The 22449-nt window shown below is 50.5% G+C and overlaps 1 protein-coding gene across 1 annotated transcript in view; it reads right to left on the reverse strand.

Moving 5' to 3' along the window:
* Positions 1–742: 742 nt before the first annotated feature.
* Muc2 (mucin 2, oligomeric mucus/gel-forming) overlaps positions 743–22449 on the reverse strand; it is a 32342-nt gene continuing 10635 nt past the window's right edge. The window contains exons 24-48 of the mRNA XM_052195186.1: positions 21987–22143; positions 21631–21762; positions 21057–21204; positions 20462–20505; positions 19772–20023; positions 11449–18417; positions 10612–10881; positions 9736–10013; positions 9306–9480; positions 8620–8867; positions 7826–8009; positions 7351–7567; positions 6245–6423; positions 5979–6048; positions 5789–5886; positions 5633–5664; positions 3961–4138; positions 3570–3674; positions 3326–3366; positions 3087–3209; positions 2718–2816; positions 1980–2108; positions 1741–1780; positions 1210–1339; positions 743–1098 (exon numbers count right to left, since the gene is read on the reverse strand). Of these exons, the coding sequence (XP_052051146.1) occupies positions 876–1098; positions 1210–1339; positions 1741–1780; positions 1980–2108; positions 2718–2816; positions 3087–3209; positions 3326–3366; positions 3570–3674; positions 3961–4138; positions 5633–5664; positions 5789–5886; positions 5979–6048; positions 6245–6423; positions 7351–7567; positions 7826–8009; positions 8620–8867; positions 9306–9480; positions 9736–10013; positions 10612–10881; positions 11449–18417; positions 19772–20023; positions 20462–20505; positions 21057–21204; positions 21631–21762; positions 21987–22143 (10521 nt within the window). The 3' untranslated portion in view covers positions 743–875. The remainder of the gene's footprint in view (positions 1099–1209; positions 1340–1740; positions 1781–1979; positions 2109–2717; positions 2817–3086; positions 3210–3325; positions 3367–3569; positions 3675–3960; positions 4139–5632; positions 5665–5788; positions 5887–5978; positions 6049–6244; positions 6424–7350; positions 7568–7825; positions 8010–8619; positions 8868–9305; positions 9481–9735; positions 10014–10611; positions 10882–11448; positions 18418–19771; positions 20024–20461; positions 20506–21056; positions 21205–21630; positions 21763–21986; positions 22144–22449) is intronic.

Genomic DNA, 22449 nt, shown 5'->3' on the forward strand with positions numbered 1-22449 from the left:
TTTGGGGAGGTTCAAGAAACTAGGGGTGGGGGAGGTGAGACCTTGCTAAAGATTATGAAGGAGTGAGTCCTTAGAGGACTCAGTCAGATTCCTGGCCAACCAAACTGCTGTAGTGTCCTGCACAAATGCATTGGGTCGAGCAATCAGGGTTGAGCCCTCAGAACCCTGAGACAAATAAATCCTTCTTGCTTTACTTGTTTTGAGGGATCTCTGCCATTCCGATATGGAAGTAAACAATACAGTCTGCAGTTAAGGCTGCTTTTCTTTCAATTTGCAGCAGAAGCCAATGCCCTCCCCCCGAGTCTGTGGCCTGAGACCTCCTCAGTGACACTCTCACACACTATGGGCACTGACACATGGAAATACACATGGGTGCATGCACACCTGTGTACTCTCACCTGCACACACACTGTCCCCACAGCACATGGACAAAGTTCTCACCCATAGCAGAAAACCCTGGGAAGGAATTTGGGGGCTTTGTCACTCATGGTGGGGAGGGGGCTTCACTCAGCCAGTGCTCTGAACAGCCAGAGCCAGGAGCCCAAGGGAAAGTCATACAGATTGTAGAGTCACATTATGTCTGGTGTGCAAAAAACCAGTGACTAGACCCCAAGGTCCCTTTCCAAACTATCTGGTCCCACCCAATTCCCAGATTCCCAATCTATCCACACAGTGGCCAGCTCAGATTCATGAAGAACCACCTGAAGTCACAACACCAGAGTGGCTATGCCTGAGTTTATTGTTGGAAAGCAAAGAATGGAACAGAAAGTCTGAAAATAAATATGTGCAGAGAAGAGGCCAAGCTAGAAGTGGGGAAGCTCAGAGGGTCAGCAGGATGGTTCAAGATGGGAAGCGATGTGCCCGGCACAATCCGTTCACTTTCTTCCTAGAAGCCGGGGACTAGAACGCCTGGTGCGGACCTGCTGGGCCTGTGGGAGCTCACAGAGGGTGTCCTGGCACAGACAGCTCTCGATGTGTGTGTAGGTGTGGCTCAGCTCCGTGCCATCTGGGCATTCCAGAGTCACCTCTCGGACACTTGTCCTTTCCTCCTTACAGCAAGAGCACCTGTGATCCAGATCCTGGACCTGGGAAGAGTACCTGGGAACCAGAAGGGCAGAATGAGTGCCAGCCTCCCTGGGAACTCCCTCCCTGGGGCCTGTCCTTGAGCTTCTCCGCCCCTCTATCTCACACTTGTACCCTGGGACTCACATGGCAAAAGTCCCACAGGACCCAGAACAGTAGTTCATGGAGACATTCTTGGTGCAGCCATTGTGAGAAACCTCCTTCATGACGGGGATGGCAGAGCAAGGGATTCTGGTCTGGTTTTGTAAAGGGATGCCTGTGGAAGAAAACGCAGGTGCAATCGATGGTCTAAGACCCTAGCTAGCTAGCTCCCCTTTCCTCTTCCTCCTTCCTCCTTCCCCCTTTCCCTTCCCCCTTCCCCCTTCCCCCTTCACTCTCCCTCTCCCCTTCTCCTCCCTCTCCCTCTCTGATGCTGTTTCTTTTCCCTTCTCCAAGCATGTCTCTAGCCCTTAACTAAGCCCCACTTTTCTTTTAGGAAAAGACTAAAATCTTTTCCACCCAGCCTCTCCCTGGAAGGAGACCTAGATTCCTATACATCCTCATGACTGTAGAAGACACAGCAGGGGCAAGAGTCTTGAAGCACCCTGTCCTGTGCCTTCCCACTCAAGGTTCTGAGTAAAACCCACCATCCCCCAACGCTTCCCCAGTTGTACTCACAGGTCTTACAGCAGCCATTAGGCCTGTATGTGATGGAGCCCTGAAGAGAAAGGGCAGTGAGAAAGGAGCCTAGAGCGCCCCCAGCAGGTGAGTGCCCCTTCTTGCCATGGGGAAACGTAAGGACCATCCTACAGGAGGGTATGGGCCACGCCTCCTGGAACCCAGGTAGCTGGTGCATCAGGGTCCCTCCCTGCTCCTGACAGAACATACATGGACAGGGCCATAGGGGTCCCACTCACCGGAACACAATCACTTGGGTTGAAGTCAGGGCAGGTGATATTGGAGACCGAGGAGATGAGCTGGTTGTTGATTTTCATGCAGCTGAAGAAGGTGCATTTGTCATCAGGATTTCCCTCTATCTCCCCAGGCTGGGAACACAACAGAATAAGGATGAGCAAGTGTACACCAGAGGCCAACCCAGAAAGACCTGGGAGGCACAGCTTCACAGAGAGGAGGCCCAGAGTCACTGAGTAAAGCGACACCAATCAGAGTCAGCTCACCTGTCTGTGGTTATATAACACAAAAATCTATAACCTAGCTCTAACCTGTGAACTAGGAAGTGACTCTGAATGGGGAAACAGTCTTTGAAAAGCTCAAGAAAATAATCTGCAGATGAGGTCACCCTACATCAAGGAGGTCCTAACCCCAGGAATAAGCATCCTTATAAGAGACAGAAGAGGAGGCATAGGCTCAGATAGAAGGAGACTGCTACATCAGAAGTGGTGCAAACACAAACCAGTATTGCCTGGAGCCCAAAGAAGAGGAAACAGGAGGGAGTCCTCACAGCTTCTGCTAGCCTTGATCTTGCACTTCAGAGGTCCAGAAGTGGAGCAGTCATACATGCTATTTTTAGCCACCCAAATATGGTCACGCATACTAACCTATGTGGGATCTAGGATGACTCAAGCCCAAAGTCATCCTAGCCTTGCCCTCAGTGGCTGACTAGCTTGTGGGTGGAGCCAGGAGTGTACACACACCTTCAGAATGAGGTACTGATCCTTGGTCTTCTCGATGATGCAATGGGTCTGCTGGCACTTCTTGCAACATTCCCCAGGAACCTCTGCAAGCTCAAAGCCCTGTGAACACAGGAGAAGATGAAGTGGAGATCAAAGACTTGTCCTGCACCCAACCAGACTGTGGGATCAATAGAGTATCTCACCCAGGGGAAGGCTGTGTATGAACAAGTGCCTTGGTGGAAGGTAGACACAGGCCCAGTTTAGCAAGAAAGGTTTAAGAAAACTTGAAGGCAAATCAAGGAAATGAATGTGAAACCATGTGTCTCTTAGAAGATGGGAAGAAGGTAATCTGAGGCAGGCAGTAGGAAGAACGGGAGGAGCCACACTTACAGCGCTGCAGGAGATGTTGCAGGGCACATGGGTGCAGGAGATGAGGTTGAGCTGGGTGCTGTTGTCCACGGTGTTGGTACATACACAGTCCTGGCACTTGTTGGAATACACTGGAGATCCAGGCTTTGGAAACAGGCAGAAGTTAGGGAACCGCACATGCCTTCACACATGCATTACTCCATCTTCAGACAAGGGAGATGCCACCCACCCTCACTGTCCCCTCCCAGCTCAGAACTCACCTGGTATTCAGCATTCTGGTGCACACACACACCCTTGGGCACTTGGAAGAAAGAATGGGGAAAGCCATTAGAGGCTATTCTGAGTATACACATCTGAGCAGATGCTCAGGGCTGAAGGGTACACAGCCATACCCATGACAAAGAAGCCCAAGGAGAGAGCATGTTCCCTCCACTGGCCCCTTGTTCACTGCCTGCCCCGCCCATGACCTTCCCTTACCCCCCCGCCCCCGCTGGCCTCACTTACCACAGGAGTAAACTGGACAGCATCTCCCAGGCACATTCTCGCTCTTCGCTTCGAATCCCAGCAAACACGAGGGGCGTTCAGCTTTGCATCGTTTGGTGTCACACTCTGAAGGCAGAGCAGGAATGTGGTGACCAGGATGGATCCCACAGGCAGAGCACCCCCACCCCCCATTGTATAGCATGGGTCCAGGCCTCTGTGGAGCCCACCAGGACCAGGCCCTGCAGCAGGGACTCTTGACCTGATCCAATAGCCACTACCATCACCTCTCAAGTGAGCTCACCAATGAGGGAGTGGCAGAAAGGCTCACCTACAGTGGGCAGGTTTGGCTACACTAGGACCATCAGCCCCAGTGGTTTGAGAATGGCTCCCATGCCCCGGGGGGTGGCCTTACTACATGAGGTGATGTTGCAGCACTTGTCATCTGGGTTGGCCTCCACAACAAGGTAGGTGCCATCCTCTTCACATGTGGTCAAGGTGTCTCCAGTACATTTCTTTGATTCGCAGATAATGCCACTTCCACCCTCCAGGCAAACACAGTCCTTGCAGTCAAACTCAAAGCGCTCTCCAAACTGCAAAGAGGAAAGGTTAGATTAGCACCAGGCTAGCTCTATGGCCAGGCAGGGAGAAAATGACTCCCGATGAGGTGTCAAGTGAAAAAGCTGAATCTCTCACCGCCTCTGAACTCACAGGGAAGGTTCAGGGACAGACCAGCAACTGTTCATTCATGGGCACTAATATCACAGAGATGTGACCTGCTCACCAGCACCCATCAGCATCTGCCTGGTATGCAGCAGATTGCCTATTGAAGGTATTTTTTATTGAGCTAAAGAGTCCACCAATGGTTGTGAGCACACACAGGAAACAACACTGAAGTAGCCAATGTGCCATCTCACATTTAGTCAGAGTATCATATGACTGGTGGGTAGATGGGTGGATACATGAATGGATGGTCTCGTGAATGGGTGGATGATTATAGAAAGATAGGATGGACAGATGTTGGATTGGTGGTTGATTGCATGGATAATAGTAGATGAGTAGTTGGATGGGTGGATGGATGAATAGATGATAGATGAGTGAATGGTGGGGAAGGGATGAATAGATGATGAGTAGGCTTTTGGATGGGTAGATAATTGATAGATGAATGGATGGAGAGTGGGTAAGTGGATGTATTAACAAAAGATTGATAAAATATGTGGAAGATAGATTGGGTAGTTAGATGGATAAATAGCAGATGAGTAGATGAAGGATGAATGGTTCAGATGGGTGGGTGGGTAGATCAATGAGTGTAGTATAGGTGGGTGAAAGACCAATGAATGAATGAATGAATGAATGTCTAAGTGGATGATGGATGGATGAAGGAGAGATTAATGGATGGATGGACGGATGGATAATGGATGGATAATTGAACAGTTATATAATACATACATAGTTGAATGTATGAGCAGATATGTGGCTTGAATGGGTACATGGATAGATGTGAGTGTGTGGATGCATAGATGGGTGTTGGGTAGATAGTGAGTGGATGGATAGATGAGAGATAAATGAATGGTGGTTAGGATTACCTGGATGGGTAATGATGGGTATACAGAGAGATAGTTTGAATGGATGGATGGATGGATGGATGGATAGATGGATGGATGGATGGAGAGATCGATCGATGGATCGATGGATTGATGGATGGATTGATGGATCGATGGATTGATGGATCAATGGATGAATAGATGATGATGAATGATGGATGAGTATTGGATAGATTGATGGGTGGTCAGATGGAAAATGGATAGGTGAATGGATGGATGAGTGTATGGATAAATGGATGATAATACATTATTAAATGGATGAATACATGGATGACAGATGGCTCAAGGATAGATGGCTGGACAATGGACTGATGGAGAGATGCACCAATGGGCAGGAGGATGAGCGGATGGATCTCACCTAGTAGGATTAAGTGGCTCATGACTCAGTCCTTGGGTCTCCCAGGCTGTCAATTATTTCACCCCACTCATTCTCCAAAGCTCAGGATTTTAGGGAGAATTCTCCTAACTCAAGGGGGAACCTACCTCCCTGGGCACATTGTCAGGTCCCACACATCCTAGAGAGAGGAAACAAACTCTGTTAACACTGTCATGATATTACAGAGATTTAGATCAGCCTCCTGGCCTTGCCTCTGTGTACACAGAGGAAACAGGAGCAGGGTGATAGAAGTAGGGGCATACCACATGTCTTCACACAGACGTCATAGCCAGGGGCAAACTTTGTAGTGCCTTCAGGACAGAAGCAGCCTTCCACCAAGAGCGTGGAATTCTGAGAGGAGCTAGAATGGCAAAGCACATGTTCAGAAGGAAGGAGTGGCAGATGCTGGGACACAGCTCTGGGAAGGGAGCTAAAGCTGGCTGGGATGCATACCTGGACTGGCAGGTGGGTTCTTCTGCAGGGCCACAGGCCTGATACCGCCTGTGAGATGGACACGTCACAGCTGCAGGGGAAGGACAAGAATAAGGTCATATCCAGAGAAAGAAGCCTGTCCCTCGCTGCAGTGACAGAGCTACCCAGCCCTTCCCACTCAGGACTTTATCCCATGCCAGAAGAGGATGGGTAACTGTCCAGTACCCTTGCCTGACCCACAGGCCCCAGCACAGGGCAGTGAGTGGGAAAGAATGAGAGACACTTACAGCAGGCCCCCTGGGCATGGTTCCGCCAGTCAATGCAGACACCTTCCTCAGCACAGAGGGCAGCATAGGCCTGTACACTGGCACACTCCATACTGGAGCCAGCCACAAAGCAGCTATCAAACAGGCAAGCTTCATAGTAGTGCTTGGGAGGCACGAAGGGGTGGCATTGGGAGAACAGGCTGTGCAGGGAGAGATGGGTCCCATTGTGGTCAGCACCAAAGCCTCTCCACTTGCTCCCCCAGCCCCCCAAGTTCCCCTCCCCCCTGGCCCTACTGGAGCCTGCACATAGGCACCTGCCAAAGACACACTATGGTTAGAAGACAGAAAGGAGGGTTGGGGATTTAGCTCAGTGGTAGAGTGCTTGCCTAGCAAGCACAAGGCCCTGGGTTCAGTCCTCAGCTCTGTTAAAAAAAAAAAAAAAAAAGAAGACAGAAAGGGCTGGACTCTAGGCAAGGAAGCCTTATGTCTGTTTCATTAGACACCTCAATGGTCACTAGTTACCAGGATGTTCCCTTCAAAGATCACCCAGCTTTGACCTCACCCTAACACCTCCGGGGACAGGGACCATCCCCCCATGGCTACCAGGTTTAAGAGTCCCTGATCTGTGTCCAATCCCAAACCTGACTCCCTGAGACACTGCTTTCTGGTCAGCTGATCTATACCTCAGTGAGCCTGCACCTAGCTGGGTGGTGAGACATGTCTGAGAGCAAAGAAGGGTGCTGGGGTGCAGAGCGTCAGAGAATAGGGCCTGGGGAAACAGAAGCCAAGTCCTGGGACCCAACACCCATCCACAATGACATAACCTCAGCTCTTCCAGGCCCATACAAGGACTGCCCTTTGCCTACTTGGTAGACAGAAGGGGAGGTAGAGATGAGACCTCATGAGACTCGTTTGGTTTGGTTGGGTTGGGTTGGGTTGGGTTGGGTTGGGTTGGGTTGGGTTGGGTTGGGTTTGGTTTGGTTGGGTTGGGTTGGGTTGGGTTGGGTTGGGTTGGGTTGGGTTGGGTTGGGTTGGGTTGGGCTTGGTTTGGTTTTTGAGACAGGATCTCATTAGCCTAGGCTTTCCTTGATCCTCTTGCCTCCACTTCTCCACTTCCCACAGGTCACCTGTCCATGATGAGATGGCAGATGGGAGATACAGTGCAGTTATTAAGCGAAAGTCCTGGTGTGGTGACAGCCGGGCGCTTGGTGGTGAGGCCTTTGTGGGGACAGAGTGGCTTGGAGGGGTCATTCACCAACCACTCATCAGCAGCAATTTCACAGTCAGAGATGATCTCCCCACTGGGCAGGATACAGTCATCTGCAGTATTGTTGGTGCAGGTGCCTGTGTGCAGAGAAGCCACCTATCAGGCCGGTATCAAGTCCTGGCGCTTCTGCAGTGCAGGCTCTGTGTGTCTCACTGGTTGGGCCAGAGGGTAACACACCAAGGCCAAGCCAACATCTGCTGCCTTCTCACAGAGATCAAACACAAGACAATGCCGCAATGACTGTCCGCAGAGGAACAGAGAACCCACAGCTGTGGGACAGGTGCTCACACCCAGTCTTGCCCTCCAAGAAAAGAGCCGGGAGTGGGGGCACTCACCACACTGGCCCTTTGTGTTGTTGCCAAACAGGTGGTAGGGCAGCCGGATGGAGAAAGATAGGCCATTGTAGGAGACCTGGGCACCCAGCCTGGGGATGTCCACCACAAAGTTGATGCCAGATTCACGGACCTCCAGCCCATACTTCTTGTAAGGCAAAGCCACTAACTGCTTGTTCACCTGTACCTGTAGTCAACATATGTGAGTCAAGGAAGGCCTCTGAGCAGGAGCTAGAGCCTGCCACCTGTTAGAACATTGCCCTGCTCTGTCCTTTCCCTGCATGGACCTCTCTGTAAGCCATAGAGCTGATCAAGAAAGCAAATTGTACCTTGGGATGGCACCAGTGATATCTCCACTCCTATCTGAAAAGGGGAGATTTTCCTGTCCCTCCATCTTTCTCTTCCCTTCTTTCTTTCTTTCTACCATACTGACTTTTGTCCCAGGTCATCCCAAGAGGCTCAAGAAGACTCTTCCAGAGACTTTGAGCCTCTCTGAAAGGGTCAGAGCTCCTCAGCTGTTTCCATAAACATCACCAATGACCCCAGTGACCACCAATGACCTCAGCTAGTCAGAGTCATCTCCTGTTCACACATCCTCAGAGAGGGAATTTCTCTGCCTACTTAGAGAGCCCATGAGAAGAGTTAACAGGGCCCTAAGGAGCCCCAACAATATGCCATGACCCCGGCCTGGTCCAATGGGTAGGCAACCTAGTCTTCCGTCGTCTGAAGCCCACAGGTAGGTTGTGGCCATGACAGACACACTGTGGATGCCCAGCCAGTACCAGCCACACACATACCTGCACTTCCATGGGCATCATGTGCACGGTCTTGATCTGCACTTCCTGGGTCTCATGGCGCACAATAAGCGTGCGGGGGCAGGACACCTTGTCATTGTCATCACAGTGGTAGTTGTCAATGTAGATCCCAAAGTTGTCCACTGTGGGGTTAATCTCCTCCACCAGCACATAGGTACAGTTACCCTGGTAACTGTAGTAGAGACCATCGAAGGTGACAAAGTGTGGGTCCCCCCAGCCAGTGCAGTAGCCTGTGGAAAATGTTCCATAAATTGTCACCAAGCCAGAACCACTGGAATCAAGTCATTGTCAGGATTCAAGGGATAGGCTAGAAAAACTATCAATAATTAAAGGAATCTTAAAAAAACAAAACAAAATAGTCCCTAGGTTGAGCCACTAATGGCATCCAAGATGGAGCAGATCTTCCAAAAGCATCTTCCCATTTGGTCCAGACCATCCTCAAAAGCATCCTTGCTATGAAACATGCCTTGCCCACCAGACAAGGCTTCTACCTTGTTTCTGAGGCTCCTACTCAGAAACAAAAAGGGTGTTGAGAAGTACCTAAGACTGTGTGCCTAGCCTTCAGCAGATGCTTAACAATTAAGGTCTGTTCCCAGGAGGCTAGCCCTGCAGCCACAAATACCAAAAGGACCCTGTCGGGTGCATCCCCAGATAGCTAAAGGCCTTACAGTCGCATTCCCAGTGCCAGCAGCAGCCATCAGGGTCAGGGACACGCACAGGTTTGAGGCCATTGGAACAGGTGGGCATGGGTGGGGGGTTACACTCCAGCTCCACAATCTCCACCACGTTATCATACTTGCAAATAGCCATGGTACAGTTACACAGCCACCAGGTCTCATTCACCTGCAAGAGAGATGGTATGGAACCATCAACACGCAGCTTAGCTTAGCTTCCCCAATCCTCACAGGAGGACACAGTCTGCACCCAGGTCACGCCCAGGGCTGGAGCTGAAGGCAGTTAGGATTAGGACATGGAAAGGTAGGATATGTTAAAAACAAAAAAATAGGGACATCTATCCCCATGATGTTTTGGGAAACATCAACCCCACTGTTCAATGCCAGGGTAACAAAGCATTGTCAGTAGTCACTGCCTACTGACCTGTCTGGGAGGATCTAAAGTGCACCCAGAGGTGGTGTTTTTGGTTGGTGTGCTGATTGTTGACTTGGTCGTTGTGGATTGGGGCGTAGAGGGTGTAGACTTCGAAGATGTGGTAGATGGTGTAGAGGGTGTGGCCGTCTGGGAGGTTGAGGGTGTTGAAGGTGTAGGAGTTGAGGGAGTAGATGGACAGGACCAGTTGAAGACCTGGAGTTGGCAGTCCACAGAGCAGTTTACAAAATAACAGGTGTCCCCATAGGTATTATTGTAGACCACTTCACCTACAAAGGAAGAGAAAAACAGTCTTTACACTCCAAAGCTGGCCACTATAACACACTGATAGATACCTATGGAGGTCACGGGGAGGGACTCAGTGTATTGGGAGAGGGACCTTAGGGGAGATAACTAGGGTTAGATGAGGTATCACAGTGATCCAGTGATCCCCCTAGCATAGCATTTAGCTGCATTTAAAGAAAAGAAGGAGAGACCCAGAGCCAGAACATTTGTGCCATTTCACCACCTGGTACCTGTTTTGATGCAGATGAACTTATCAGATGCCAGCGCCATGTTCCTGTACTTCCTAGCCCCCACTAGAACTGCCAGCTAAACAACCCTCTATTATGTATAAATCATCTGGCTGCAAGTGTTTTGTTACAACAGAAAATACACTAAGCCCCACCCCTACTTGTTCTTCAAGCCTTGGAATAGCCCTGACTTCTGGTTTATGTTCCCCACAAGGTGAAGCTGGCCATTAAACATCCATCCATGGCCAGCGTCCTGATCAAGCTTCAAGTTGGGGTCTGACCCTGGTTCTGCCCACTGGTAAGAACAGGGACAAGCCTCAGTTCTGTGAATATTAGACATGAACACCATGGATACCTGGGCTATAGAATGTTGTCTCATTCACAACACAGCAGGTAACTACGGTTGCAGTGTGGGTCCAGACAGTGCTGGGAGAAGTGATTGGTGAGACTGAAGGGACTGTCCCCCAAGACGAGGTCCTGGTGGTCTTCAAAGTAGTTGGTGTGGTCGACAAGAGCCTTGTGGTGGTTTCCGTTGGCACAGTGGGGGATGTAGGGGTGGATGTGGAGGGTGGTCTTGTGGTAGGTGAAGTTGGCCCTGTTGTGGTCGTTGAAGAGGTGGGCATGCCTGTAAAAAGAGTTCCATGTGGGCTGATGGCACTGATCATCTCAGGTACCACAGAGCTGTACCTGCAGGCCCCACCTCTGTAAGATAACAGCTAGGTCAGGAAACCATGGCAATGTGTCAAAAGCTTTATATCCACTCACCAGGATTTGATATCACCATGCACACTGTGGCTGTCACACTGGACACTGGATACTGGACATCTGCCAGTGCCAGACTAGCTACCCTTCAAGACCTCTTGTGCCATGCCCAGATAGTACCAACCAAGCCCCAACCATATATCCCAGTACTTCTCAGGGAGAGCTTTAGCCATGGAGTCCCATCAGTGTTGGGCTGCAAAATATATACTATCTACAGTTCATCAATTCTAGGAATCTGACTCAGTAGGCAGAGAAGGCCCACTGAGGCTGCCTCAAACCTTCCAGGAAACTGGCCTCACTGAGAAAGAACAGGGTTGTGAAGCACAAAGTACTGACCCCAAACTTAGGTCTCGAGACCACAAAGCTTCCCTTGCAAAGAGAAGCTCTCCAAAGAATGTAGTAATAGGAGTGGCTACACATGTCTGCTTACCTGAAGATGTGGTAGGTCCTGGTGTTGAACCTGGAGGTGAAGAGGGAATGCTGCCCACTGATGAAGTGACGAATGGTGATGTTGTTCCAGGGGATGATGCTGTGCTAGATGTTGCAGTGGTGGTTACAGGGATGCCACCGTGTGGGGTGGTGGACTCCGTGGGTGGGGAAGGAGTGGACTGAGAGGTCACAGGCATCGAGGATTCAGTTGGAGGTTTGGAAGAAGTTGATCCTGTAGTAGGTACTGTGTTTGTAGGGGTAGGGGTTTCTTTGATTGTGGTGGTGGGGGTTGGGGTTGGGTAACCTATGACAGTGGTAGTAGTAACAGGAGAGGTTGGGGTAGAGATCTCTGTGGTAGTAGAGGTTGGGATTGGTGTCTCTGAAGGAGTAGGTGTGGATGTTATGCTCACTGTGGTGGTCAGTGTTGTAGCTGGAGTCACTGTGGTGGTGGGGGAAGGACTTGGAGGGTGGGTGGTAGTAGATGTAGAAGTAGAAGTCTCTATGATGTGTGTTGGGGTAGTGGCCTCTGTTGTAGATGTTAAAGTTGAGGTATGTGTGGTGATAGGTGTTGGGGTTGGGGTCCCTGAAGTGGTGGGAGATGAACTTGGTGTCAGGGTAGTGGTAGATCTGGGAGTGAAGGTCTCTGTGCCAGTAGGTATGGGGGTTGTGGTCTGTGTAGTAGGAGAGGTTGAGCTTGATGGCCCTGTAGTGCTGTGTGTTGAGGTTGGAATCACTGTGGTTGTAGGGGTTGGACTTGGTGTCTGGGTAGTAGTAGATGTAGGAGTGGAGATTGTCTCTGTGATGGGTGTTGGGGATGTGGTCTGTGTGGTAGTAGATGTTGAGGTTGAGGTCTCTATAGTGGTTGGAGATGGAGTTGGAGTCACTGTACTTGTGGGAGATGGGCTTGGTGTCTGGGTAGTAGTGGAACTAGGAGTAGGTGTCTCTGTTACTGTAGATGTTGAGGTTGTGGTCTGTGTGGTAGTCTCTGTGGTTGGTGCTGGGCTAGATGTCTCGGTGATGGTAGATGTAGGAGTGGAGGTCTCTGTGATGGGTATTGGGGTTGTGGTCTGTGTGGTAGGAGATGTTGAGCTTGAGGGCCCTGTAGTGTTGGGTGTTGAGGTTAGAATCACTGTGGTTGTAGGGGTTGGACTTGGTGTCTGGGTAGTAGTAGATGTAGGAGTGGAGATTGTCTCTGTGATGGGTGTTGGGGATGTGGTCTGTGTGGTAGTAGATGTTGAGGTTGAGGTCTCTGTCGTGGTTGGTGCTGGAGTTGGAGTCATTGTAGTTGTGGGAGATGGGCTTGGTGTCTGGGTAGTAGTGGAACTAGGAGTAGGTGTCTCTGTTACTGTAGATGTTGAGGTTGTGGTCTGTGTGGTAGTCTCTGTGGTTGGTGCTGGGCTAGATGTCTCGGTGATGGTAGATGTAGGAATGGAGGTCTCTGTAATGGGTATTGGGGTTGTGGTCTGTGTAGTAGGAGATGTTGAGCTTGAGGGCCCTGTAGTGCTGGGTGTTGAGGTTGGAATCACTGTGGTTGTAGGGGTTGGACGTGGTGTCTCGGTAGTAGTAGATGTAGGAGTGGAGATTGTCTCTGTGATGGGTGTTGGGGATGTGGTCTGTGTGGTAGTAGATGTTGAGGTTGAGGTCTCTGTAGTGGTTGGTGCTGGAGTTGGAGTCACTGTAGTTGTGGGAGATGGGCTTGGTGTCTGGGTAGTAGTGGAACTAGGAGTAGGTGTCTCTGTTACTGTAGATGTTGAGGTTGTGGTCTGTGTGGTAGTCTCTGTGGTTGGTGCTGGGCTAGATGTCTCGGTGATGGTAGATGTAGGAATGGAGGTCTCTGTAATGGGTATTGGGGTTGTGGTCTGTGTGGTAGGAGATGTTGAGCTTGAGGGCCCTGTAGTGCTGGGTGTTGAGGTTGGAATCACTGTGGTTGTAGGGGTTGGACGTGGTGTCTGGGTAGTAGTAGATGTAGGAGTGGAGATTGTCTCTGTGATGGGTGTTGGGGATGTGGTCTGTGTGGTAGTAGATGTTGAGGTTGAGGTCTCTGTAGTGGTTGGTGCTGGAGTTGGAGTCACTGTAGTTGTGGGAGATGGGCTGGGTGTCTGGGTAGTAGTGGAACTAGGAGTAGGTGTCTCTGTTACTGTAGATGTTGAGGTTGTGGTCTGTGTGGTAGTCTCTGTGGTTGGTGCTGGGCTAGATGTCTCGGTGATGGTAGATGTAGGAATGGAGGTCTCTGTAATGGGTATTGGGGTTGTGGTCTGTGTGGTAGGAGATGTTGAGCTTGAGGGCCCTGTAGTGCTAGGTGTTGAGGTTGGAATCACTGTGGTTGTAGGGGTTGGACTTGGTGTCTGGGTAGTAGTAGATGTAGGAGTGGAGATTGTCTCTGTGATGGGTGTTGGGGATGTGGTCTGTGTGGTAGTAGATGTTGAGGTTGAGGTCTCTGTAGTGGTTGGTGCTGGAGTTGGAGTCGCTGGAGTTGGAGTCACTGTAGTTGTGGGAGATGGGCTTGGTGTCTGGGTAGTAGTGGAACTAGGAGTAGGTGTCTCTGTTACTGTAGATGTTGAGGTTGTGGTCTGTGTGGTAGTCTCTGTAGTTGGTGCTGGGCTAGATGTCTCGGTGATGGTAGATGTAGGAATGGAGGTCTCTGTAATGGGTATTGGGGTTGTGGTCTGTGTGGTAGGAGATGTTGAGCTTGAGGGCCCTGTAGTGCTGGGTGTTGAGGTTGGAATCACTGTGGTTGTAGGGTTTGGACGTGGTGTCTGGGTAGTAGTAGATGTAGGAGTGGAGATTGTCTCTGTGATGGGTGTTGGGGATGTGGTCTGTGTGGTAGTAGATGTTGAGGTTGAGGTCTCTGTAGTGGTTGGAGATGGAGTTGGAGTCACTGTAGTTGTGGGAGATGGGCTTGGTGTCTGGGTAGTAGTGGAACTAGGAGTAGGTGTCTCTGTTACTGTAGATGTTGAGGTTGTGGTCTGTGTGGTAGTCTCTGTGGTTGGTGCTGGGCTAGATGTCTCGGTGATGGTAGATGTAGGAATGGAGGTCTCTGTAATGGGTATTGGGGTTGTTGTCTGTGTGGTAGGAGATGTTGAGCTTGAGGGCCCTGTAGTGCTGGGTGTTGAGGTTGGAATCACTGTGGTTGTAGGGGTTGGACGTGGTGTCTGGGTAGTAGTAGATGTAGGAGTGGAGATTGTCTCTGTGATGGGTGTTGGGGATGTGGTCTGTGTGGTAGTAGATGTTGAGGTTGAGGTCTCTGTAGTGGTTGGTGCTGGAGTTGGAGTCACTGTAGTTGTGGGAGATGGGCTTGGTGTCTGGGTAGTAGTGGAACTAGGAGTAGGTGTCTCTGTTACTGTAGATGTTGAGGTTGTGGTCTGTGTGGTAGTCTCTGTGATTGGTGCTGGGCTAGATGTCTCAGTGATGGTAGATGTAGGAGTGGAGGTCTCTGTGATGGGTATTGGGGTTGTGGTCTGTGTGGTAGGAGATGTTGAGCTTGAGGGCCCTGTAGTGCTGGGTGTTGAGGTTGGAATCACTGTGGTTGTAGGGGTTGGACGTGGTGTCTGGGTAGTAGTAGATGTAGGAGTGGAGATTGTCTCTGTGATGGGTGTTGGGGATGTGGTCTGTGTAGTAGTAGATGTTGAGGTTGAGGTCTCTGTAGTGGTTGGTGCTGGAGTTGGAGTCACTGTAGTTGTGGGAGATGGGCTTGGTGTCTGGGTAGTAGTGGAACTAGGAGTAGGTGTCTCTGTTACTGTAGATGTTGAGGTTGTGGTCTGTGTGGTAGTCTCTGTGGTTGGTGCTGGGCTAGATGTCTCGGTGATGGTAGATGTAGGAATGGAGGTCTCTGTGATGGGTATTGGGGTTGTGGTCTGTGTGGTAGTAGATGTTGCAGTTGAGGGCCCTGTGGTAGTAGGAGTTGGGGTTTGTGTTGTGGTTGTTGAGGTGGTAAAAGATGGTCTTGGTGTCTGGGTAGTGGAAGATACAGGAGTGGAGGTCTCTGTTATGGTTGTAGTCTGTGTGGTAGTAGATGTTGAGGTCTCTGTAGTGGTTGGTGTTGGTGTTGGAATCACTGTGGTGGAGGCTGGGATGGATGTCTGGGTAGTAGTAGATCTGGGAGTGAAAGTTTCTGTTACTGTAGATGTTGGGGTTGTGGTCTCTCCAATTGTTGGTGTTGGAGTTTGAGTCATTGTAGTGTTAGGAACTGGGCTTGGTGTCTGAGTAGTGGTAGATCTAGGAGTAGATGTCTCTGTTACTGTCGGTGTTGGAGATTTAGTCTGTGTGGTAGTAGAAATTGAAGTTGAAGTTTCTGTAGTAGTATAAGTTGTGGCTGGAGTCACTGTGATAGTAGAGGCTGGGCTTGGTGTCTGGCTGATAGTAGATATAGGAGTGGAGGTCTCCGTGATGGGTGTCGAGGTTGTAGTCTGGGTGGTCGTAGATGTTGAAGTTGGAATCTGTGTGGTGGTTGGTGCGGGAGTTGGAGTCATTGTAGTTGTAGGAGATGGGCTTGGTGTCTGCGTGGTAGTAGATGTTGAAATGGAGGTCTTTGTTGTTGGTGTTGTAGTTGAGGTCTCTGTGGTGGTAGATGATGTTGAAGTAGCACATATTGGAGGTAAACCACAGCAGTAAACATTGATCTCATAGTTGAGACACATGGGCATTGGGATCATCCCTCCTATTTTCTGATCTTCATTTTTGCACACTAACCCAACTTCTTTATTACAAACCACTGTTTGTCCAAGCTGATTAAGTGGAATGTTGGAATACATCACAGCTCTGCAGGAGATGTTTTCTGCTCTCCAGTGTGGTCTACTACAGACACCTTCAATCAGTTCAAAATCTCCACTTCCTCTATCATAGGTGGGTTTTCCAGAATCCAGCCAGCCGGTCCACTTGCATTCTTCAATGCATGTAGGGTGGGATGGGGTAATGAAGGTTGATGACGTGGGAAGTGATGTGCTTGGTGAAGTGGCAGTTGAGGTTCCTGATGAAGGGGTTGGTGAAGTTGTTGCTGAGGAGGTTGGTGAACTGTTAGGAGAGGTAGCTGATGAAGACGTTTGTGAAGTGGTAACTGAAGTCGTCTTTGTAGCAGTAGATGAGGTGGTTGGTGAGGTGGTTGATGGGGTAGTTGGTGAGGTGGTTGATGGAGTGGTTGGTGAGGTGGTTGATGGGGTGGTTGGTGAGGTGGTTGATGGGGTGGTTGGTGAGGTGGTTGGTGGGGTAGTTGATGGGGTAGCTGGTGAGGTGGTTGGTGAGGTGGTTGATGGGGTGGTTGGTGAGGTGGTTGATGGGGTGGTTGATGGGGTGGTTGGTGAGGTGGTTGATGGGGTGGTTGGTGAGGTGGTTGATGGAGTGGTTGATGAGGTGGTTGATGAAGTGGTTGATGGGGTGGTTGGTGAGGTGGTTGATGGGGTGGTTGATGGGGTGGTTGGTGGGGTGATTGGTGAGGTGGTTGGTGGGGTGATTGATGGGGTGGTTGGTGAGGTGGTTGATGAGGTGGTTGGTGAGGTGGTTGATGGAGTGGTTGATGAGGTGTTTGGTGTGGTGGTTGGTGGAGTGGTTGATGGGGTGGTTGGTGAGGTGGTTGATGGGGTGGTTGGTGAGGTTGTTGGTGAGGTGGTTGATGGGGTGGTTGATGGGGTGGTTGGTGAGGTGGTTGATGGGGTGGTTGGTGAGGTGGTTGATGGGGTGGTTGGTGAGGTGGTTGATGGGGTGGTTGGTGAGGTGGTTGGTGGGGTGGTTGGTGAGGTGGTTGGTGGGGTGATTGATGGGGTGGTTGATGAGGTGGTTGATGAGGTGGTTGGTGAGGTGGTTGATGGAGTGGTTGATGAGGTGTTTGGTGTGGTGGTTGGTGGAGTGGTTGATGGGGTGGTTGGTGAGGTGGTTGATGGGGTGGTTGGCGAGGTTGTTGGTGAGGTGGTTGGTGAGGTGGTTGATGGGGTGGTTGGTGAGGTGGTTGATGGGGTGGTTGGTGAGGTGGTTGATGAGGTGGTTGGTGAGGTGGTTGATGGGGTGGTTGGTGAGGTGGTTGGTGAAGTGGTTGATGTAGTGGTTGATGGGGTGGTTGGTGAGGTGGTTGATGGTGTGGTTGGTGAGGTGGTTGGTGAGGTGGTTGATGGGGTGGTTGATGGGGTGGTTGGTGAGGTGGTTGATGGGGTGGTTGGTGAGGTGGTTGATGGGGTGGTTGGTGAGGTGGTTGATGGAGTGGTTGGTGAGGTGGTTGGTGAGGTGGTTGATGTAGTGGTTGATGGGGTGGTTGGTGAGGTGGTTGATGTAGTGGTTGATGGGGTGGTTGGTGAGGTGGTTGATGGGGTGGTTGGTGAGGTGGTTGGTGAGGTGGTTGATGGTGTGGTTGGTGAGGTGGTTGATAAGGTGGTTGATGAGGTTGTTGATGAAGTGGTTGATGGGGTAGTTGGTGAGGTGGTTGATGGGGTGGTTGGTGAGGTGGTTGATGGGGTGGTTGGTGAGGTTATTGGTGAAGTGGTTGGTGAGGTGGTTGGTGAAATTACTGACGTAGTAGTAGGTAAGCTGGTTGGTGAAGTGATGACTGAAGTAGTTGGGGAAACTGTTGAAGTGATAGGCGAGGTTGTTGGTAAAGTAGCAGATGAAGTCAGTGGGGAAGTTGTAGGTAAGGTGGTTGGTGAAGACGTAGGTGGAGTGGTAGACAAAGTTGTTGTTGAAGTTGTAGGTGAGATGGTTGAAGGACAGTGTTCCATTGGAAGGCAACAGTTGACTCGTATCTCATAATCATAACAAAGTTCAAATTCCCCAATTCCATACTGGTCCTCATTTTTGCAAGTGAGCCCCTCTGAGACATTACACTGTACCTTCTGGCCCAGTTCTATCCAGCTGAGTTTGGGCTCTATGGCTGCCCTGCACTCAATGTCCTCAGGAGCACTACAGACATGTTTAAAGGTCTCTCGATCACCACCGCCAGTGCCACTGGTAGGATGATTGTTGTTGATCCAGTCAGACCAAAAGCAGCAAACTACCAGGGAAACAAAATTACATACAGGTCATTAGTGCTTGAGCAAGGCTAGGTGATTCAGTCCTCAGTGACCCGAGGGTCACACACACACACACACACACTTGTCTACCCTCTCATCATCACCAAAGGGCCAAATTATATTAACCCAGTCAGAGTTCAGAATAGATCCATTCCCACCTTTTTTGTAGCTGAAAGGCTGAAGGTCAGAGGGGAGACAGACGCCTAGCCCCATGTCTAGGTGGTACATACCCTATTCTCAGAGCCCCAGCTCAGTACCCCTTCCTTGTCAATGCTGAATCTTTGTGAGAGAGTAAAAAGACTAACAAGAGAGCCATCCTTAAGGAAGAGTGTGAAAAGGGCTTTATCTATTCCTGACCAAGAACATGATCACCCACACAGGCCAGCTCCCTCCTCTGTGTCCACGGACTTGGCAGACAGTGAATAAATACACCTGTGATCCTCACGCAGCTAAGTGCAACCTGTGCTCACGTCTGCTTCCAAAGGAAGCCCAGGATTCGTTTTGAAAGATTTTTCTTCTTGACCCTAATTATAATGGGAAAGCATTGTCAATGTCCCTTACTAGGAGTCCTTGACGGAGTTTCAATCAAGGAAAAAAGGAGGATATTACTGCACAATTGAAGACTTTTTAATGCATTGTCTTGCTATGCAGCCCTAGTCAACCTGGAGCTCTCTAAATAGACCACACACCTCAAACTTATGACAATCAGCCTGCTTCTTCCTCCCAAGTGCTCAGTGTAGTGTGAACCACCATGCTCATACTACATTAGATGTGTGTGTGCATTTCTGTGTGTACATGTATACTTGTGCATGCACGTGTTTATATGTGAGCATAGTGACCAGAGAACCATCTCCAGTGTCATCCTCAAGAATGCCTTGTCCTTCCAGACAAGGTCTCCCATTGGCCTAAAACTTGCCAATTAAGTCATACTGCCTTGCCAGTGAGCCCCAAGAATCCTGATGTCTCCATGTTCCCGACAATAGGATTGCAAATGTGCCCCCATGTCTGACATTTTACATAGGCTCTGGCAATCAAACCCATGTCCTCATGCTTTTGACACAAGTGCTCTACCAACTGACCAAGTCAGCTCAGGTCCTCAAATTTGCAGGTGTTCTCTCCTGTCATACCCCTGACTGCTCACTCATTCTGGATATGGCTTGTACTGGAGCTAATCCAGAGGAATGTATGTCCCTGCCTTCAAAGAAATGTCAATACCACCTAAATCCACAATTTATTTGCAAAGCAAAGGCTAGATACACAGAATTGGCTCCAGTCCCAAGAGGTCCTCTCTATCCTGGATTCTCAAGAAGACAAAAGCCCCAGAAAAACCCTCACCTGGCTTGGGGATCGTGACTGTGGTGGTGGCAGAGACGGTGACCGTGGTTGTGGCAGTGGCTGTGGTGGTGGTAATGGTGGTGGAGATGGGGGTGGTAGAGATGGGGGTGGAGACTGTGGTGAAGCTTGTCAGGGTGGATGGGATTGGCGTGGAGGAACCACAAATATTGAAGTGTTGCACCACTGTTTCATTGGGTCCGCAGATCTCCCAGTAGCAGAAGATACCATCCTGGGTCTGGTTAAGAACCTTCCCTGCACAGGGGTTATAGAGCCATCAACCCAGCAAAAAAGACATACTTTCAAGACTTCCCCAGTTTATCACATATGAGGGAAAACTGGGGATACATCCCAGCAGGACTGCATACCCAGAACCTCTCACTGTGAAGGAGCCTCTTTGGCTCCCAGAGTCAAGAAACCCAGAACCTGGATGAGAGACGCTAGAAATTCCCCATAGGACACCATCCCCATTGGAGAAAGAGAACAAGAACGTGTAGTGTGAGTCCCTCAGGCTTGCTGCACAGCTCAGCACGCTGAAGCTGCAAAGGACCTGGGTGACAAAGACACAGAGCCCAGGAGGAAAGCAATCCCCACTCAAGACCTAATCCCATACAAGAACAGCACAGCCCACAGGCTTCCTGGGTTGGGACCTCTAACCCTCTATCTCCAGGATCCCAGCAGAGGGCAGCTTACCTTCATCTGGACCGCAGATGATTTCTGATGTGTTGGTGCATATACTGCAAAGCAAGAGTAGATGCTACAGGTCCTCCCCATACCCTCCCTGCTCACAGACACCACATGCCCATCTCCCTGTGCCAAGGCCCAAAGCCCCAGAGTACTGCCCCAAACACAAGCTACAAAGGAACCCACCCACTGGGGTCTAAATGTGGCCAATTAGATGAGAAGAAGCAAACTAAAAAGAAGCTGGGTCAAAAGAATAGGGTGAGGTCAAAAGGCCTCCATACCCCATAAGGACAAGAATCAGCACCTCCTATGACCATGTGTGTACATGTGTGATTGGGTGTGCAACCATGTGTGGCTGTGTCCATGTACATTGAATGGGCTATGCATATGTGTGAGTGTGGCTATGATCCATGTGTGTGTACTTGCATGTGCATATACACCTACCTAACTGAAGTGACCACATTTCCATGTGTCCATGTGTATGAACATAGTATGTACATGCATGTGTGTTCATGTATGTGTGTGTATGTGTATGAGTGAGTGAGTGCACATACACGTGTATATGCCAACCTTTCCCAGACCCTGTGCAATGTAGGCCCAGTACCAAGACTCGCAGATCTTATCAGTGGGAACAGGTTCTCCAGGTCGGTAGTGAGTGTCCTCAATATAGCAGCCACACTTGTCCCCAGTGACACATTTCTTCCGATCCTCGTCATAGATGGGCCTGTCCTCAGGGCACCGAGGGTAGCAACCTAGTAGATATAGGAAATGGGGCTCAGACAACCATGGAGGACTCCTGCCTGGTCCACCAGACCCTCCTCCTTAGCCCCACCCCTCCTGGTCTTTTGCTTGGGGGTGTTCATCTATGACCAAGAGTCAAAAGACAGGGTTTGTGTCTTCCTTAGGGTTTTCTGCTCCCCACATGCAGAGAAACATGACATCGTTTCTACCCATGAGTTCACCTGCTCCTCTGTCACCTCTTCAGGAGGCAGGACCTTAGCATGACCCCAGTTCATTAAAACAGACTGTGGCGAAATGACTCTTGTTCTCTGAGCTAAGCCTCTCAGCCCTTGGGCCCCTCTCAAAATCCCCCTGTCTCCCCCAGCTGGTGGTAGCCCTCAACCTGACAGGGGCCTGCCCCTTGGTAGCTACTTCCCTGGAGGGCCCTGCCTGCTCACCCTCCAGGTAAGACACAGAGATGTTGGAGTGGATGCCATTGAGGGTCCTGCAGGTCTCAAAGCTGCGGTTCCCACATGGTTCGTAGTGCCATTCACACTCATCTGGGGGGTTGTAGTAGTCACAGAATATGGCTAGAGGAGAGAGGATGGGGACATGGTCAGGTGTAGGAGCATACAAGCAGGTGCACCAGTAAGCCTGAGTCAGGGAGTATGAGCAAGAACAGGACCAATCCGCTCCTACCAACACGGATCTCACTACAGCTCAAGAAAGGACGCCTGGGAGCAAGTGTGGGATGGTTCACATTCAACCATCACTTGGATGGGGAAGGAAGGTGCTGTCGGCCATGGGCACTCACGGCATAGATCCGGCGTCCTCCAGAACACACAGGCCTCTGCCTTGGTGCACTCTTGGGCGTAGGAGGCCACGGCGGAGCAGAAACACTCACAGTCGCCACCAGTGTCACAGGAGCAGGAGTCATGCACACAGGCCTCATAGAAGACTGTGGGGTCCACCTAGGAAGAAGACTTCAGTGTGCCTTAGGTCCACACTGCCCTTAAAGGGCCTGGAACCCAGGACAATGAAGCTGGCCCCGGGCCAGCATGGCTGATGGAGGGAGAACACTCACATTGAGGCCACTCGGGGCCTACAGATCTTTTCATCACTCGTACCCTGAGTCCCTTGAGATGACCATCCTAAAACTGGCCCTGCCCCTGCTATCCTCTAGGCACTAACAAAATAAGTCCTTTCTCTCCCTCCATAATGACCATGTAAGTGGCAGAGAGGGTCGGGGTCCAGCCAGGGACCCAGAGAGAAAGGTT

The sequence above is a fragment of the Apodemus sylvaticus genome, chromosome 1 (assembly GCF_947179515.1).
Source record: "Apodemus sylvaticus chromosome 1, mApoSyl1.1, whole genome shotgun sequence".
Classification (NCBI taxonomy): Eukaryota; Metazoa; Chordata; class Mammalia; order Rodentia; family Muridae; genus Apodemus; species Apodemus sylvaticus.